Source organism: Hemibagrus wyckioides, linkage group LG27, assembly GCF_019097595.1.
Source record: "Hemibagrus wyckioides isolate EC202008001 linkage group LG27, SWU_Hwy_1.0, whole genome shotgun sequence".
Lineage (NCBI taxonomy): Eukaryota > Metazoa > Chordata > Actinopteri > Siluriformes > Bagridae > Hemibagrus > Hemibagrus wyckioides.
In genome coordinates this window covers 11,009,327-11,029,723 of record NC_080736.1, presented here as the reverse complement: position 1 = coordinate 11,029,723, position 20,397 = coordinate 11,009,327, and the positions used below count along the sequence as shown (strand labels likewise).

Genomic DNA, 20,397 nt, shown 5'->3' with positions numbered 1-20,397 from the left:
GCGCTTATGGTTGGGGCTGGTCATCCGTTTTCAATAAAATGAAATAAAACCTAAGGACAATCTTATCTTTTTAGGATAACTTCTTATAGGGTGATTTCAACTTGCTGATCCTGTGATGCTCTGAGCAACCGTTCGGTCTAGGCCATAATTGACCATACTATTAAATGGACAATACATCTCTAGCAGAAGGCTGTACATACTTCCTCACCTAAAAAGGTAGAAAGTTACAGTATCTTGTCGTTGATCTTGATCAGTTAAGCAGAAGGTTTACATACAGGCAAGAGTAAATAAACCGGTATGTTCTGTTTCTTGAACAAAAAGCCCAGTGTTAAAGAAACTCCTGACTGTGTTGAAGTAACACCTGAAGTTTTCATGTAACTCTCTGACCTCCTTGAATCCACTTTAGCTCTTCAGTGATTATATAACTGCTTCTTATTTCATGTCCAGTTTGACTTATATACAATAAGCATTTAATAGGGGATAAATAACTCCGGGGAGTTGTTGTTGTTTTTGTTGTGTCCAATAATCCACGATTTATTTCTTTTACTCATAAAAGAGAAATAGAATTAAAACTCTGACGCTTGCACCAAATTGTGAGCAGATCTAAAGTTCTCCAAGCTGCTGAAATGATAACAGGTGCTACTCGTGCTGCTTGAATTTGATTACTGTTTCTAAATAACGCTGAATAAAAATCCTCAGCACATAACACTGTACTCCCAGTTTGTGACTTTCCACCCAGTTTGACTAACTTGTCGGGATTGTTGTTAAATAAATCTCCTGACTCCACTGCTGACTAATAAAGTTCCCACACTCAGGTCCTCCAGAAAGAAGATCAAATAGGACAAATAAACACTTAAAAGTAAAAAACCAAACTTACCGATTGCAGTTATTTAACACGCGGAACACGCACTTGTTTTGGGGGGGATTTATCAGCTTGTGATAATAATCGCAAAAGGAAAACACAAGCCCATGCTCCACTGAGTTTCTCAAAGTCAAACTTATTGCTTTTGTATTCAGGGTTCACTTAACCCAACAACTACGCACTGGAGATTTAACCCCGCCCCTAGAACAGCGATATACTCCACCCACTTCTTCAAGTCTAAATGGACGCTCTGGGTGATAGGAGACCGCGTAACCACGCCCCACAAATAATAATTAAAAAAAAAACTAGCTGCGTCTCTGACTTCTATCACCAGCCAGATAAACGCGGCACGTTAAGCCCCGCCCACTCCACTACAAACTCCACCCACTTAACTCCACCCACTTTGTCTATCTAGCCATCTCTCTATCTACCCTCCGTCTAGTAAGATTCCCGACAAGCTTTACTGTAGGAATTGCAAATGACTTGTAACCAAGGCAACCACGTAGCACGAAACAGGCGTGCGTCTTTATTCTCGTCATAAAATGTATTCTTTTAAATGGTCCTTGCATTAATTGCACTAAAATGTTGAAATAAATGATCAATAATATTTTTTTTATAACAAAAAATGACTTGTAAAATGAACTATGAACTACTACTACTACTTCCACCACTACTGCTACTGTTGTTGTTGTTGTTGTTGTTGTCCTGTCAAGCCATCTAGATTGAGCACAATAATATAGAGCACAACAAACAAGAAAGTACAACAAACACTTTCTAAATTTATATATATATATATATATATATATATATATATGAAGTTCACTTTACATTTGACCTTAGAACTAAAGATAATAATTTAATTGTCAATAACTAACTATAAAATCTGAGTAAAAGCACGTACTGATGGTGTGAGTTAATTTTTCTGTTTCATTTAATGCCTCTTTCGTTTCACCTTAGTGGGTTTTAACCTACATATCCCTACTATCACACTAAATATTACACCATAATCATAATATCAGGCTACTACAGTCTATCATAGTTTATTGCTAAGGATTACAGTATTATACTTTTAGCAACTTAAAAGTCATTAAGGCGACTCCTGACACTATTTAAAACCAACAGCTCCATCTAGTGGCCGAGTATAGACTACATCATACGCATGTAAATCAGTACTTCTGTTTTGTTTGTTTGTTTGTTTGTTTGTTTGTTTTCAATTCAATTACTTTGCACTCCTTATGACTATGCGGTTGGTAAGTTCAGGTAAACTTCTTAAATAATAGCAAGATCAAAGAATATCACAGCAGATATCATTAATAATAGTACATGTTTGGTTGGATAATGTTAAAAAAGACCACATATATTGCCCCCAAACACCCAACTCTAAACTATGTATTTGAGGTTTTTGTTGTTTTTAAGCCACACATGCAGTTTCTCATCCATCAACCTCTGGCTTCACACCCAGCAAGTCCTTGAAGTGATTTTTTTTCTTCTCCTATTTGCCTGCATCTGAGACTTCAGTGGCTTCGTGGCAATGGATTCAAGGACACTGAGAAATATTAAAGGCTTTCTGGCCAACACATTGTGTAGAGATACAGCTTCCCCTCCTTTTGTTGTGGCTTAATGCTTTTTTTTTCCGTATGTGTATGTGTGTGTGTGTGGTGGTGGTGGTGGTGGGGGGTGTTAAGGGAGTGGGAGGGCAGTGTTCAGTGCTCTGAACTCTAGTACTGGGGTCGAGTTACACAGCTATACAAAAGAGTCTCTGTTCAGGGCAGAAACCCTGTTCACTTTGTGCCCAGTAGGGAGCGCTGTCTTTCTCCGTTTGGAGTGAGGAGGCATGAATCTGGTCCAAACTATTAACTCTGGTCAGGAAGGAAAGGTTCAGCCAAAAATAAAGCATACATAAATCCACCCTTACCACAAATGCAGTCAAGCATTCAACACGTGTTTGTCATACAAGGCAAGTCTGTGTGTGATACTGAACAACTCAAAACAGTTTGATTTAAGAATGTGGTTTGTATGATGCTATGGTTTTCATAACACCAAACATTTCCAGCTGATTGACAACATTTGGGTTAAGGGGACAATTTCATTTTTGGCCAAAATGGTTGTTAATGCCATCAATCTGCATAAGCGTTTGGATCACCAGCTGCAAAAACATCCCCAGTACACTAATGATTCAACACCATATCCTACAGGTATCAGGATCTTTCACCTGTCTGCAGTCCCAACATGGCAGGTATGTGATCAAGAAAAAGGGATAAGGACTACAATATAAAGTAGCCGCAGTTGGTGGATTTTATGGATCAAGCATTCATAATTGAAAGATACCTATCTGGATTCTTTTCAGCTGTTCGGGATTTTTAAGACTTTGTTATGCCATTGATTGTGCTTAATGATTGATCTGAATGAATGAATTGTTTATCCATAATTCCATCCATACATTTTCTGTACTGATTATCTTACACGACTCGAATATGAGTCTCACCTGTGTGTTATTAAAGAGAGTTTACTTATGTGTGCTGCACCCGAAGCCCTCACCTAGTCCCATGTCCCCCCACAACCCCACCATGTCCTGGTAATAGACAAGTAGGGAGAGATTCCTGACAAGCTTAGATTATTTATTATTCATTTATAATTTATCAGTGACACTACAGAAAGCTGTATTTTGTTGCAGAGAAAATAAACGTTAAAGTAAACAAGTAAATAAAGAGGATAATAAAGGATCCATTTGAGTTGTCCCAAGCCTGTCTCCTATTAATAAAGCTATTAAAAAGTTGAATGATGCATTATATCTACTTTTAGTTTTTTCTATCTACTTTTTTCCCCACACTAAACCACTTTTCCCCATACAACCATGATAGAGAAAATAATGCATCTTGTTCTTGTTCATTATACCTGCAACGGCATTCCACCTGCAGCTTGTCCCTGAAACTAAATGGAGCCTAAATGGAGATCAAGTCTAGCGACATGTCACTCACGTTTCACTCTGTATAAACACCTGAGGTATCTGTCACTGATTGTCTGCATGAAGCTACATTTCTGGGCTAGAAAGAGATCAGCCTTAGCTTCCCTTCTCCATAACATTTTGTAAATTCTCCATTTTGCTATATTCCACAAAATCTGTTAGCAGCAAATAATCTGATGTGAAGGTCAAAAACAAACCTGGTGTCTTTTCATTTACCCGGGGGCCCTGCTAGCACTTTTACACCAGACACTCAGTTTATATTCCCCCAACCCCCCCGCCCCAGTAAGATAAATTGTATTTATTTTATACACTATTATTAAATATATAACTAAACCTAAGCTTGACCAACCATTTAAGGGAAAAAAATAGTATGAAAAATAATGTGGTCTTAATCAAAAGACTATCATGGATTTCACAATCAGGAAATCTGTGTTTGCAATGTGTGTGTGTGTGTGTGCAAAAAAAAGTGATGGCTTCAGTAAAATGTTCTGTTCTTTTAACTCTGTTGAAGGACAAAAACAACAAGAAATGGAAAAACAATACATTCTTAATAATAATTTTGCTGATTGCTGCAGTAAGAGTATGTACAACGATCAGGCACAACATTAAAACCACCGGCCTAATATTGTGTTGGTTCCCCTTTTGCTGCTAAAACAGCCCTGACCCTTCATGCACTGTGTATTCTGACACCTTTCTATCAGAACCAGCATTAACTTCTTCAGCAACAGTAGCTCGTCTGTTGGATCGGATCACACGGGCCAGCCTTCGCTCCCCACGTGCATCAATAAGCCTTGGCCGCCCATGACCCTGTCGCCGGTTCACCAGTGTTCCTTCCTTGGACCACTTTTGACCACTGCAGACCGGGAACACCCCACAAGAGCTGCAGTTTTGGAGATGCTCTGATCCAGTGGTCTAGCCATCACAATTTGGCCCTTTGTCAAACTCACTCAAATCCTTACACTTGTCCATTTTTCCTGCTTCTAACACATCAACTTCGAGGACAAAATATTCACTTGCTGCCTAATATATCCCACCCACTAACAGGTGCCATGATGAGGAGATCATCAGTGTTATTCACTTCTTATACACCTCTCAATGCTCATAATGTTATCCCTGATGGGTGTATCTAGTGTTGTTAGGATTTGTTTTTGTTTCTGATTCAACTCACCAGCTTATTGCTGGGGATTTTATGGGATGAATTGGGGATGGTGTTAGAAGAGAAAAAAACCCTAAACCTATTTATACATAGTGTGGCTTTCCAGGCTCCCGATCTAGAACAATACAAGAACACACATTTTTAACCGTTCTGCCTGTTAAGAAAGCTTAACTATTCTTATATGAAAGAATATCATTTATTTTATATAATATATGAATTGCGAAGAAAAATAAAGCACAGAACTGGCTACACATTAACCTGCTTAAAAAGATTATAAAACAGGTACTTGAGCCATTGCAAAATCCTTGACACACACACACACTCCTGCATCACAATGATTGAATTCTGTATTAATGCATCACGTTTTAAAACCAATAAACAGTTACAAAAAAGCTATTGTTCAGTCCAGAGAATGCCTTAATATTTGCACTTTATGTTACTTAGCAACCAAAGACTACTGTTGACAGATTATGTTTCATGATGGAAGAATTTTTTTATTTTAAATATTTAAAAATAAATTAAATTTTTACTCGACACCGGATTTATCATAGCTTCGGTTTTGGTTTTCTAAAAGCAATAAGCCATGAGAGGGTGTTTTCAATACGAGTTAATGGGGTTTTAGGTGCTCCGCTTCACGTTGTAGCTAGGAACACCATTCCCTGTGATAAAACACACACACACACACACAACCAACTTATTACTTTATTCTATGAATAGGAAAGTTTCTATATTAAAACATAACTGAACACATCTGACATTTTCTAATGCCCCCCTACCCCCACCCCCAGTGACATACCAACTTTCCAAGGACATTTTCCACCCCTGAAAAGCTTAAAACAATGTTTTGGCCAAGTCTGTGCACTCAAATTTATTATGATAAAAATCACATTTTAAAAGGTTTAGGGTGGCTTTAAGGATATATTGAGAAAGAAAATATTTATCCACTAAGATACACAAATGGAGACGTGGGCTGGACATCTGGTCAGGAGTAGCTGAGTGGTCAAAGTGCTGTGCAGGTGACTGGATGGTTTGAGTCTCAGCTCTTTTCCTCTTCTTGACTGTTCTGCCTTGTGCTCGAAACGTAGCGTTGTTTTGGATCAAAAGTCTCTGCCAAATATATAAATGTAAATGTCCGGCCAAGAACAATAATCACCAAGTCGAACTGACTGTCCAGCAAGGATATGCTCCTGCACATGGCAGCGCTTGATCAGACAGCGGCGACGTGAGCCAAGATGGCTGTCTGGCTCGTCTCAGTCAAACACACCAGAGCTCAGGCCCGGTGGTCCGGCGCTCAGAGAAAACATGGCTGTTTCACTAGGTGACCGCAAGTAAACATGTAAAGGCATGTTAAAGTCAGGAAGCAGCACACACACACAAAGTGCACAGAGGAAATGAGGCAAAGCGTTCCCCACCCTCTCTGAGCCACAGATGAAGTGTCGCCCTGGAAGAACGACAGCACGAGCTTCCAGGACGAGTTTCATTGACCTGGACGTTGCAGAGTCCTCCTGAGCATAACTCCGGCTTCAGAGACGAGCCGGTGAATCACCAAAACCAATCGACACGGCCTGGACGCGATGAGAAAACATCTTGCGTTCACATGTACAGAAACATAATGAGAGCCAGATGTGTTGGGCCTGTGAGAAAAGCAGTTTAGTCTTTTAATTGGACAGCCAGGACTGATGTCAGTGCACAAACACGCATATATATGAGACAGGGTCTTTATTTCCTGTCCATGATACACCGTTTAACTCTACAAGCTGGCCTTCTCAACACCTTCACTCTAATGTACTAAAGGAAAAACTTATGACATTTTGATCATCAGCCAGCTTATGGGACAGAGAAATAAAGGCATCTTTTTTTATACTGCATTCCAGACCATCACTGATGTTCTCTGGTGATTGTAAAGATGATAAATTTAAAGACAGATACATTCACACCTCAACAGATTCAGTCTCTTCCAACAGAATAAAAGCATCAGAAGTGGAACGGTGTGCGAGACAAGACTTAAAAAACATGGCACTGGATGCAGGCTTGCTGCTATCACACTTTATTAAAAATAGAAACATATGCTCCATAGTACTTCTTTTGATACAGACTACAATGGTCCACTGATATGCCTTCAAAAAAAAAAAAAGAAAAGAAAAATCAGGTACATAGTATAAAACACGCTCTTGCATGGACTTGCACAGAGTTCTTCATTTGGCCTAAATCCACTGTAGAAAAGTCTTCTAAAGAGGAGATGCTGTGGCAGGACCGGATACGTAAGAACCTTTTTTTTATTCCGAATACATTTTTTTCAGCTCAACAAAACATACATGAGGTATCGATCAACAAATCAATAAAAAAAAGCACCGGAGGATGACCGGGGAGAAAAAAAAAAAAAAAAAAGAGTTTGTCGAGAGAAGGAAATAAACGCACGTACAGTCTTGTTAAAAAAGATGGCACATTTATTGCTACATAAATGTTATATACATATCGTGTTTTCTGTTACAGAGACAGAAAAGAAATTTTTTTTTACTTCTTGCTGCTGGTTTCTTTAAATTCTTGATGTTCGACAATACCTTGGATTTGGACAGGGGTACAAATCTGTTCATCCACCAACAACGCAGACTAGAGCCAGAGATGAGAGCACATCCTATAGAACATGGAGCTCGTACGACACCTCATACACACTACACCTCGAGCTACGATCCTACTTTATGCTCTTAAGATGCTATTCATAAATTCTCAATAATAGTGGACAGGTTATGGTAAAATAACCGTACATTTGTTTTGTTTTGGTTTTTTTTTACTATCTAATATAGTAAAATAAAGTAAGAAACTTTTTACTCAAAACTTTCGATTTCAAAAATCTAGAAAGAGTAATATTTAGAATTCAAGAAATGTTCTTACAATATTATTGTATAAAAGGCTAACTACAGTGAAAAATAAGCCAAATGGTTTTTTTTTTATTATTATTTTTTTTGCTTGTTTTTATCCTTTTCATATACTTTTTTTTTTAATGAGGGAAAGCATGAGGGCATACAGCAAAGTCTAACATAATCCGAGAGAGAACGAAAAGCAGAAAATGAACGCAGGAAAAAAACAGAAAGGAACACAGGACAACTTAAAATAAAGAGATGACAGAACCTCGATCGACCTTTAGCCAGTAACAACACGAGCTCTTCAATACTGAAATGTATAACAAGGCCACACAAAGACGAATATAGATATCACGAGGATTTTGGGGAGGAAAAAGAAAAGAAAAACAAAGAGGAGGGTCGTAGATAGAAATCGGTCTGGATATGCCGAGATCCGGTCAGGAGTTTTCTGCGATAGTTGCTTTGTTCTTCAGACTTTTTCTTTCCGATGTGGCAGTTTTGTTTGAGGAGCTGAGCATGCATATGGAAGACAAGGAGGGGGGGGGGGGGAGAATCTCAAGAGAAAGAATTAAGACCAAAAATATGTTCAATAAGAAATAATACACAGGAAGAAAAAAAAGAAAGAAAAAAAGACAGACTCAATGCTGATTCTTTATATAAAATAAAAAACAAAATGCTTTTGTTCATGGTTTCGCCTGGTTGCTGATTTTGTTGTCACAGCGTTTGAATTTTGGACATTGCACACACCACACACACACACACACACACACAGTATCAAGTACTTCACTGCTTTGGGGGAGAGACAAATCCATCCTAAGTAACTTAGAATATCTTTCTTCTATTTTTCACACAGGACAATATACGCTTTACTATGAAGCCTAGAAAGATGCTTTGTATACAATTACAAATAAACATATAATGTTGTGGTTATTTAATGATATTTTTTTTTGTGGTTTTTGTCTTTTTTTTTTATGTTACTGGTTTGTAGACATAAAGAAAATCAAGCAAAACTTCAATTCAGGCCAGGTGATGCTGTGGTCATCGTTTTGAGTCTACTCTGTCTGATAATAGCTATGTCTAATTTCTCAGCTGGAGGCTAAGCGTAGAAGACCACTGCTGTTCAACTAAGCAGAGACCAAATAATGTAACATCAGAAAAGCAATAAATGGAAATATGCCATTTTCTTCCCACTTAACACTATATGGCTGAAGAATTCAAAGGACTAGTCCTTCTTTCCTTCCGTTAAGACACTATGAAGTATGCAGGGAATGCTAGGGTTTAGTAACTGGTCTGCTCTCTGTATTTGAACTATTTACTAATGACTATAAACACGTCAGCCTGTGGTTGACCTCTGACCTTTCAGTAAAGCTCCAGTTTGCCATCCGGGCCTTGCATCCGCAGCACAGAGGAAGGAGCAAGACGAAAATAAAAAATAAAAATAGAAAAGGAAGCACTCCCGTCTCTCCACTACACTAAGCCGTCTGCGTCCTGGAGTCTCGACTAAACACGCGTCATTAGGTAGTTTTGGTTTCTGATGATGATGATCGTGGAATGAATCTATCATAAATATAAGTAATATATTATTTCTCATTCTTCTTTTTTTTTTCTAGACATAAACGGGAGGACATTCGAGACTTTTCGTTTGAAACGTCACAGAGATGCTGTAAATCTGTGTGATGGCTGTGTGATGATCTCTTCCACAGTGCTGCTCCAGCATGATCACTCAAAGAGCTTGGCAAACTGAAGATCTACTGAAATGCCAAACAGCTTCTTAAAGCAAATGTCATAACTTTCCCTTTAAACATAGACTTTATAGTTCAGTAACATAATAAATAGGAACAAAAAAAAAAAAAACAACAACAAACAAACAAAAAAAAAAGGAAAACAATTGCTGTTACAATGCATTCGTCAATTCAGTTTAGGCACAATGCAACTTCCACGTGGAGGGTGGAGGGGGACTTCGACAGTCTCTGATTGTACAGATGTGACACACTGCTTTGTAGACAGTGATATGTGCTTGAAGGGCTTTCGGGTTTTGTTGAATATGTTTCTCGTGGGCAGAAATTTGCTCTACAATTTTGGACTTTGGAGATAGTTTGGCGTTTGCCAGTTTTCTTCGAGCTCAGGGTCGCTTGACTGGAATTTAGCTTGCAGTGGTCTCTGTCTTTTCAAATTTGTGTCACAAGCTGTGAGTCCTGTCTGCCCTTGGAAAGCAAGGTCACCAATGCAATCTTACACACTCCCTCTGCATCACTTTGATCTGAAAGTTGAAATGAAGAAATGAGGAGGGCGATTAGGTCACTTCAGCTTTGAATGTAAAATAATGCATTCTCATATACACATTGCATGCTGAGTGTTTTACTCTATTCCGATTTATTAACATATCTGCACACACACACGGCCATCGCTGAGCTTACCTGCCTAGTGCTCACAGATGGCCCATGGGGTTGGATGTGTCTGTAAGCCCAGGGTGAACGGATGGATGATTCTGCTGCGGTTCCCCTGAAACACCAGAAACCTTCTCCTCCTCTCTCCGCTTAAGGCAGGCTGCTTTGGGGTTCAGGTTCCGCTCTGCGTGGGGGAAATTAACACATCAACATAAGTTTTATATTCTCTACACTGTGCAGGAAGTGTCTCTAAAAGCTGTCACTAAAAAGGTAAAATTATATTACATGCAAGCATATTTAGAACATCTAAATTGACACACTTATTGAGCACTGATTTCACTACACTATACATTACTTTTGCTTTCTGTGGCACTATGAAATTATAGCACAAATCCTATGAATATGAGATCAAATGAATGCGCAGTAGTATAGCAGAGAGAGTGACTGACCCCTGACTTGCTGCTCCAGGCTGAGGATGACTGCAACGGCCTGGTGCAAGATGAGCAGTTTGGTCTGGGGCTTCTCGCTCTTCAAATGCAGCTGGCACATGCGGCCCAGCTCCTTAAATGCCTCGTTGATGTCTCTCACTCTCAGCCGCTCTCGTGCGTTATTAGCCATTCTCCTCTCACGTTCGCGCTCTGCCTTCTGCTCCGGGTTCAGATCCTCCTCTTCATTAATGCTGCTGTGGAGACATACAGGAACACATGCTAGAGTCAGGCAGGCAGTAAAACACACTACAACGGCCGTCTTTGGAAACAGTATGCTTGTTTATGATTATATATAACAATCATAGCAAAAAAACCAACCCAATTTTAGGCTGATGGTATCCTAAGTCTGTAACCTATTGAACCAGTGTTAATATATTCATTGACAGAGACTTAAAGCACTTTTGTACATCGCTCTGGATAAGAGCGTCTGCCAAATGCCCAAAATGTAAATGTATATAGGTAAGCATAGATTTGCTCCGTGCACCTAAACACTTGTTTAGGTGCACAGAGCAGGGAGTTGGGTATAAAATACCTTGTTCGAGTCCCTCCTCTAGGCGTCTTAATGTCCCTTTTATCGCTCTCGTCATCAGACTTGATGTCATCAGAGGAGTGGTTATCATGCATGTCGTCCTTGTCCTGATTCTCAATTTTAAGCTCCAGAGCTGAAGCCACCTGAGATGCCAGGCTACTAGAGAGGCCTGTGTTTAAAGTTTGCACACACACACACAATAGTTACGATCTATACAGCACTTAAACTACAGGTAACATACAACGCTTGCCAAGTAATAAACTTGTCATGGGTTTATTGTAATTGTTACAACTGAAAGCATGTGTGTACCTCTGAAAGTGTCAGCCTGGTGATTGAGCTCGGCGCTGGAGGCCGGCCCCGGGGTGCTCTGCAGCCCTGTGTGGTTTGCGTTCAGACTGACTGTCTCTTCACGATGAGCAGGACCCTGTCAGAACACATCACCATGAGAATATGAGCCACAGAACAGAACTTCAACATCAAGGGTCTTTCTGATCATAAAGTGATCATGAAGCAGAAGAGAAGAAAATCCATTTACATTAAAACCAAAGAGTTATGCACAGTGCCTGAGATTCCACATCAAAGAGCTGCGGCAGGCTTTCCTGTTCCTACTGTAGTGCGTGACCTCGTCTCTGAAGAACTGAGTGCTGCTCTTAGTACAAAGAACGACCTTTACAGCCTAAACCGCACGCTCACAATGACGCGCAGTATTTCGTGTCAAACTACACAGGAAACGTGACTACTAACGCAGTCACCGAGTATTTTTCCAGCAGATTTGTTTGAAGAGATGCTTCCAATTCCGTCTTGTTCTGTGTTTTGGGTTCTTGCTTCCTTTTATTTCTACCCGCATCCATCTCCTTCACAGAATGTTTGTTGAAAAATTAGTTTTCACTTTCTTGCATTGTACTTTGTGAAAATCACCAGAATTTGAACAGTAACATGATGCTGAACTGCGGTTACTGCCTGATTAAGATGTGGAAATGGAAGCACCAGACTAATCCAATTGAAGAATGGATGGTGTACATTCAGAAATTTCACCCACACATTCATAAAAAAGCACTTCCTCTGTTTCACAACCATGACAGTCATCAAAGAGCAAATCCTGGAACCCATTTTTGTCAAACAGAACAGTAAGCGTCTTTAGGATTTCCATGTCCGCTGCAGATTACAGCAGGTTTTAGTAACATTGCTTTTTTTTTGTGCGTCTGGATTTGATCAAGCTATTGGCAAGAGAGCCAGCGAGTGGCTGCTTCAGAGCAACCTAAACCCAGAGCGATTTGCTGCCAGCTCTCTGCTACTTGTCTCCATTCAGAGAGTCAGAAAGGCCACTTCGCTCCTGTACCTCCACTGCAGGGATCCACTCACTCCCCCACAGAACCCGTTTCCCTTACGAGCAGCAACAGGAAGGACGACGAGAGGGGTGGAAGCAGAAGACGAAAGAGGTGGGGTGGCTCTTTCCCCTTATTCCTTTAGGAATGTGATCCTAAGTCACTGTTGGCCTCTGTTAACCCCGCCAAACCCCCCTGTCCTCCCCCAGCAGCGTGCACTAATCTCAGCTCCGCTCTCAACAGGTGGCCAAACAACTCTTTGTCTGGGCTGCAGGAGGAGGAGCCGAGGGGGCTGCCAGCCAAAGGAGGCGGCCATTTTCGGACTTGATTACCATACAGCTGGAGACTTAGGTCACACACAAAAACACACACAGACACACACCCTCATCCGAGGTGTCAGATTTCCAGAGCTGTTAAGAAATAGGGCAAAGAGATAGACAGCAAGGGGGGTGTGTGTATGTTGTGTGTGAAGCCAGAATAAAAGCGTGTGTATTAGCTGTGCTGAATCAGGGTTTTGTCTTATAGGGTGTATATCTGTGTGGTGTGTGTGTGTCCGTGTGGGGTGAAGAGAGGGAGAGCTCTGTTGGTATATGTATAAGCACACAGTTCATTGACAGCAGTGACACAGAGCTTTTCTTACACGAACATAAACAGGTCATCGCAGCACTGATCCGTCTCTCAATCTCCGGTTCTAATACACACACTAAGCCACTAAGCCAAGAGGCTTTGATTCTGAAATCACATCCAGGCCTCAGAGTTTCTCCGCAAAATGGAATTATGACATGGTGAGATGAGAGCTTTGGTTCTGTTGGGATGAGGACGACATTACCGTTAGTGTGGAAAGTTTAATGGAAAACTGCAGCTGTCTACTTTTCTTGGAAGGTTTTCTTTCGGGTTCCCACTGATCATGGTTTCAGTCTGAACACACATGCCATGTGGATGTAGCTCTGAAAATAACTGGATGTATGAGTGTAAACTGAATAGCCCAACAAGCCAGCGTTCCCGAACCAGAGTAACACAAGGCTGCACCTGTTTGAAATGACTTATCGTTTCATGCACAGAGGGAGAACAATTCATACTCAATAATAAATTATTCAATTAAATCCTTTTTCCCAAGCTGCATATTACTTCACTGAATGGCATGTAAAAGCTGTAGTCTATGGCAAACATGCGGTCATAGTAATAGTGTTAATGTGCGGTCTCGAATGCAGCATACTACACTCTCTATCTAACATTATCACACACAAAAATACCGCTACAGTAGATAAGCTAAAGCTCAAAAACAAAGCTCTTGTGCTTAAGATGCTTGATTTGCCGTCTTTAGTTTTTCCCCTTCTGCACTCCACTGAACAGCCAATCAGAGAACTTTTACTCCATCTGGTGCTGGTACTGATTCAATCTTAGTCAGCGCCAATGGGCGTTGACGTGAGCTGAGTAACATTGTAGGACACAGCAAACATGATGTGTATTAGAGCACCAATGCTACAGCACATCTACACAAAGTAGCATGAAGAAAACAAATTTTTATGAATGAGCGTAATATGCGATTATGGTCTTACAGTCTAAACCTTCCAAGCACATTTAATCCCAAAGGCACCAAGACTGATTTACTAATATAATAAATTGCTACTGCAAGGAATTTCATAGAGAGAATATTTCCCATCCATCCAGAGACGAATGTGGGCATTTTATAAGGAAAAGCACAAAAATGTGTCTTGGCTTTTTTTCCCCCTTGCACAGGGGGATTAATGGGAAAACATTTGTCTCCTCTGTTTCTTCCCCTACAGCTGTGCTCTCTGCTGCAGAGAATGCATGTGTGAAGATGAGTGAGGAGGGAACGAGTTTATATGCTGTGTTTAAGCAAGATACACACTGCCCCAATCCCCACAGCCTGAGTCGCTGAACTGTTCCACGGCAGCCCACCTCGCCTGCTTTTCCCATCCATCCACCACTGCGCTGAGCTTGAGGAGAGAGAAGAAGGAGAGAAAGAAATAAAGAAAGAGTGGGTGAGAGAGAGAAAGCAAGAGAGAGAAAGGGGGTGGGGATTGAGAGGAAGGGAGAGAGAGAAAGAGAGAGAGAGAGAGAGAGAGCATGCGTGCCCTGGGCCAGCCATTACACATATGGAAAGTATGTGGGTTTAAGTTAAATGGTCCTCTGTGGAAAATGGTTCCGTTTCAGCACATGACTGGGGCTTCATTTTAAACAGGTGGCTCTGCCTTGTTTATTAGCCTATTTGGAGAAGCACAATGAAAAAGCGCGTGCCTTTCTCTGTCTGCAACTGACTCAAAAGCGGACATATTTTGCTGATTGGCTTAAATTTTGTTTAAACAACTGCCATTGATCGATGGGGGACTTTGAACTTGGCAGAAATTAAAAAAAGAACAAGTTCAGAGAAAGCTCTGAAACAATTAGGTTATTGTTTTCCAGGCAGAATAAACACAGTGATTGTTACCATAGATGTTGTCCTGCTGTTGACCAATCCGGACGTGGGGAAACTGGTGCCGATGGCTGTGATTGGTCCATTGTGTGTCTGTCCCAGTAGGCTGTGGATATCGCTGGGCAGAGAGGCGGTAGAACCTACGGCATGGTTCCGGAGGACGTGGATCGCATCATCTAGCCTGTCCAAACGATCCTCCATCCGAGACTGGAAAAGAACAGAGATGGAAACAAGGGGAGGGGGGTTAATATTTGGACATTATTAAACAGAAATACTGCATTAAATTATACAGCAATCCAGATTGGAAATAAAACTAATGAAATTTATGACAAAAACTCCCACAAAACTGAAAAAAAATGAGATGTCTAGCCATGTGAACCCAATGGAAGTCATACATGCACCCTGAGGCCTCCTAAAGGACAAATCCTAAAGGGGAAAAAAGGCTCTACTAGCATATGATGGTATGAAGTTTTTGTTTGCTTTTCTTTTTTTAGTTACTTTAACATATATGGTTACCACATGCTGAAAGAAAGCATGAATATAACTATAATGAAATGATGTGGGGTGAAAAAAAAAAGTTCAGACTGATTCAAAGCAAGGCTGGTGACGAGAAAAGAAAGAAAGAGCACTGAGTGAGGAGACCAGTGATGGAAAAGAACAACAGCTAAAGAGCAGGGATACCTCACAAACATCCTTTAAGAAGGACATGGCATCCTGGAGATGCTCATGCAGCTGCTGATGCACACGATTTTTCTAAAGTCAGACAGGAATGGGAGAGCAGTGAGATAGTTACAAACCAACACGTGGACAAGCAGAGAGAGAGAGAGAGAGAGAGAGAGAAAGAAAGAGAGAGGCAAGAAGGGATAAAGATACATACATGGCTTAAGAAAGGGTGTAAGGCATTAATCACAGCACTCAAGTATAAATGTCAGAGTTTCTGTTTAAAGAACTGGGATGATTAACAATCTTCTGGTCCATTCTTGACCATATTCACTGGATTGGATTGTTACTATTCACAGTAGCCCACACCGCCAAATCAGACACTTGACAAAAATGTAGCCACAGGTGGCACTGAAAGTGCATGTGTAAATATTTGTCTTACACACCCCATGGTGTGAATGCATTATGTGGGAGCAGGCGTGTGTGTGTGCGTGTGTGTGAGAGAGCGAGAGAAAAGTGATCCCCATCAAGGTTCTGCTCCCCAGCCAGCCCTGGAATCCAGAAGCACTACTCCTATGCAACAGCTGCCAATCCCCATAAACCCCAACCGCCCCCACCCTCCCACACCCTAAACACAGCCTAGACAATCCTCAGCCCTCTAAACCCTATACCCAATCCCCAAACTCCCCACACGCACTCTAGCCAATCCCCACTCAGCATTCTCCAGAGCAAACAGATGGCAGGAGACACGCCTCGAGGGATGAGTATTGTTCTGTATCACTCTCCCTTCAAAACCATTCTCTGACATTTGTCAGTCAGGAATGTATGTGTAATGCTACCCCCGCCTGTGCCCTCCAGCAGCCAGGCATGCACTCTTGCAGTGTCCATTAAATAGTGCTCATTGTGTGGGGGTGGGAGGAAAAGAGAGAGAAGGGGGTCATACCAGAGAATGAAGAGAATTCTCATAATTCGGGGAGGACGGGGTCTGTCCGGCTGCCCGAGGCCACTGGGTAGTACCTGGAGCAAGAAAAAAGAAAAAAAAAAAGAAAGAGTGAGAGGTTATCAAACGCGGGATTTCCTAGTTACAATATAGAGCCAAAAAATAGCTGATCAACACTTCAGGCCACTTCCCAACAGAGGCCAAAGCTCATTTCCCCTTCCGCGCAATTCCAGCTATTCTCTATGTGGGCTGTTTTCCTCTCAGGTCCAGATGCATCATTTCCTATGACTAAGCTACATCCTGCAACATGAGAGGGGTCAGGGGCTGTACCACCACCCACAGCAGCACAGAGGGACGTGCACTACTTCCACTCATTAATGAAGTCATGGCTAAAAATGCTGTGAGAACAATGCAGGATGCTGATAAGAGCTACGGCTCAAACCCTGTCTCACTTCCCCTGTCTCTGATTGCAAGAGCACTGCTTGGATAAGGCCAAGTTCTGGACCCAAGAGGATCTCACAGCCCAAAGATCTTTAGGTCATGAACACAAAGAGTCAAAAAAAAGTAAAAAAAAAAAAAAAAGAAAGAAAGAAAGAAAGAAAGAAAAAAGTAAAGCAGCAGCAAAAAAAACACAAAACAAAACTTTGTAACTCTGAGTAGGTGGATTTTTTGTTTGTTATGCAAACGCGCGTGTCTGATTCCAGCATTGTAATGAGGATGTAAATTACGGAGGTCTGCTCTTAGTCTAAGTGCAATGATTCTGACTGGCCATAAATCATCTTCACTCTAAAGGAATCCACATCTGCTAATCGAAATCAGAGTGGAGGGGGTTATTTTTCCCCTCTCTTCATTCTTACATTCAATTATGTATAATACTGCTCTCCAACTGGAAAACAAACAGCTACAGGAAGTCATGCATCGCCCTAGGATTCTGTGTTGGACCTAAACAAAACCGCAGGTTATTTACTTTAGTGCATGAGCGCCAATTACTGGACTGAGCTCTGGTCCATCCTGACTCCAAACCCCATATCAGAAAGGACCAAACCTTATCATCTTCTATCTGCACTATGGACCATGATGCCGTAGCTCCCTCTTGCCTTCTCGATCTCGATCCAAGTCTGGTAAGAGATGTTTTTCAAGTGAGCCAAAGGGATGAGCCTTCATCAGACCACACTACTAGGACTTCTTCTCCTTCACTCCCGTTGATGGGAGGGTTTCCAGCCATTCATTCTCCCAAAGTGCTAGCAGGGCCCTATCTGACAGAATTTTCATCCTTAAACACAAAGCCCTGAGAAACAGACTTTCATTAACAGACTATTAAATATGACTTTGGGGCAGGAAATTACAGGGCTTGTTGTTTTTTTTCTCCATCTGTGTACATGAAGAAGAGCACAGCGTTTTAATAAGGCCCTCTCTCACCAACAGCCACATGTGAGTGTGTGTGGACCGTGTCCCACGTGGACTGAAGTCTAATTGGCTAGAAGCAGCAGCAGAGGCCCAGGTCTGTGCTGCAGAGACGCCTAATACTTTGGTTAAAGAACTAATCCTGAAGAACAGATGTAGGTGTTTGTGCTTAATCATAACATCATGGCGCATTCCGCAGTGCTGTCTAAGAATAGCTGCTGATCAAAAAATCCTTCAAGCTCACAACAACAAAGGACGCTTTGACTACATGCACAAAGTACAAATTGCCTTAATGGCACAAATTGGGAGTGATTTCAGTCCAATGTGAATGAACTGCGTTAGCTAGACTCATACGATAGCAAAACAAACTTATGGAGTCTTTTCTGGTGTTGTAACGTCTGGAAGTAAAAACACACAGTGACAGGAAATAAGATAAGGGGACAGTCTCAGTGATGTTTTAAGGGAGCAAAAGGTTGACTGAGAAGAGAACAGCGTTCCTTCTGTATGGACCTCATCAGCTGAGTCATCGCTCTCCTCTTCATTCTAACACCTCCCTCGTGCTCCCTGCGCAGTCAGTCAGCCTAATAAATGAGGGGGTCTTTGGGTCGTGCTGAACGGGGGAACAGCTGTGTGAGGAGCAGGACAACAGCTGAGGCTGAGGAAAGGGACAGACACGGAGACAGCTGTCGCCACTACGCCAACACACACACACACACACACACACACGTATGTGCACTCACTCGAGGGCATGATGTGATTATAATAATAATAAAGAAATCTTTATTAAAAATCAATTGTTATAGTCAAATTAAGGGATGTTAACACTCTTTAAATTAACTTCTTGCTGCATATAACATGTACATTAACTTCATACTCATTTTTCTGTTATTTAAGTAGTTAACCAATTGTCCATTAACAATACCCTTACATGTGGAGCTTAATTAAACAAGTTTAGCTTGGTTTGTTGCATAATGCGTAGTGTGTATCGCTACATTCTTATCAAAACTCAAAAATGTGCCTGTCCTTATAGAGAAAATGACTAAAACTGAAATCTCTGAACGCTGAAATCTAACATAAAGTGTAAAGAAAGGTTCAGTGAAAATAAACACTGAAACACTGAAAATATAAAAGTGAAAATCTATAAGGAAGTCAATGTACTCTGCTATAGAGGTACTGATAAAGCTACGAAAGGAGAGAATATTTTAAAATAGTGTTGCCTTCATTCTGTTCCTCCTTCTATTGTGATGCATGGGAATTAATCAGAATCAGTATTAATAAACATTTATTGAACCAGGATTTAAAATTTTATGTAGTTTCCAATATTCTGCCCTGAGGCTCATAGCTGAGTAGCAATCAAATCAGCACAGCAAAAAAGCCCATCAGAGAAGTAGATTGAGTTAGATGATCATGAGGAATAGCCTGGATCCCTTAGATCAATGCCGGCGCAGCTCAGATACGCAGCAAATCAGAGCATGTTTGTTCACATCCATTAGAGTGCCTGTGTTTATGTGATTACAGCAGGGGATGGCTACTGGTTAATACAGATGTGTGTTTATAGTGTGTGTAACAGAATAATAAGGAGCATGAGAGCTGAGCAGAGACGATTATAAGCAGTGAGGGTTAGACATGAGATGCAGATGATGGTGTGTCGTGTGTAGGCTCAGAGTGTGAAAACTGACACTTTACCTGCCCTTCCAGGTGGGCCGCTCGCCGTCACCACTGTACCTGCTGAGGCGGCACCCGCTTGGGCCGTGAGCGGAGAGGGTGAGCCCACCGGGGTTGACGGGTTAGAGGGGAAACTACTGCTGGTGTGGTCAGGAGAGTAAATCTGAGAGACAGAGAGAGAGAGAGAGAAAAAGACAGAGATATAACCATCAATGAAAGCTCACAGACGCTCTCTGAGTGCAACCTGTCGTTCCCCTCTCTGGCTTTATGGTCTCTGTTAGCGTCCCACAGCCAGAATTGGCTCATCAATTCTGCTGATTTTACTGGCTGAGAGGCTATAAAAACCCCACTGCATACATATGGGGCTTTAACAACCTACACCGCCTTTTCTAATGGCTGTAGAAAAAAAAATAAAACACCTTCTGTGCACAGCGCTTTGGATGACACCTGCACACTGGCCTCATTTCCCAGAATGCTCTGCTCACACGTCTGCCACTCCTTCTTGAAGACACAGCCTCGCACAAGCAACCCCGCTGACATACGAGTCACACGAATAATATAATGTTATCGGGTCACTAGATTGTTGACGAGCCACTTTAATTTACTGCTTAGAGTTCTATCAGAGTTTTTTGATTAATTCCTATTATTTTGCACGGTAGCACATGGGATCGACTGGGAGAGGCTTACACACTGCAGAGTAAAACAGGAGAGAAAGAAA

The 20,397-nt window shown here is 41.4% G+C and overlaps 2 protein-coding genes across 4 annotated transcripts in view; both read right to left on the bottom strand.

Moving 5' to 3' along the window:
- Nucleotides 1-1,038, bottom strand: part of cgnl1 (cingulin-like 1) — a 33,822-nt gene extending 32,784 nt beyond the window's left edge. Inside the window, exon 1 of the mRNA XM_058381640.1 lies at nt 878-1,038. The gene's annotated coding sequence lies outside the window, so the exon portion shown is untranslated. The remainder of the gene's footprint in view (nt 1-877) is intronic.
- A 5,971-nt stretch (nt 1,039-7,009) lies between these two features.
- tcf12 (transcription factor 12) overlaps nt 7,010-20,397 on the bottom strand; it is an 85,068-nt gene continuing 71,680 nt past the window's right edge. For all 3 annotated transcript variants that reach the window (XM_058381867.1, XM_058381868.1, XM_058381870.1), the window contains 8 exons: nt 19,701-19,842; nt 16,614-16,687; nt 15,026-15,217; nt 11,558-11,672; nt 11,252-11,417; nt 10,681-10,913; nt 10,262-10,415; nt 7,010-10,104 (listed from right to left, as the gene is read on the bottom strand). In XM_058381867.1, the coding sequence (XP_058237850.1) occupies nt 10,273-10,415; nt 10,681-10,913; nt 11,252-11,417; nt 11,558-11,672; nt 15,026-15,217; nt 16,614-16,687; nt 19,701-19,842 (1,065 nt within the window). In that variant the 3' untranslated portion in view covers nt 7,010-10,104; nt 10,262-10,272. The remainder of the gene's footprint in view (nt 10,105-10,261; nt 10,416-10,680; nt 10,914-11,251; nt 11,418-11,557; nt 11,673-15,025; nt 15,218-16,613; nt 16,688-19,700; nt 19,843-20,397) is intronic.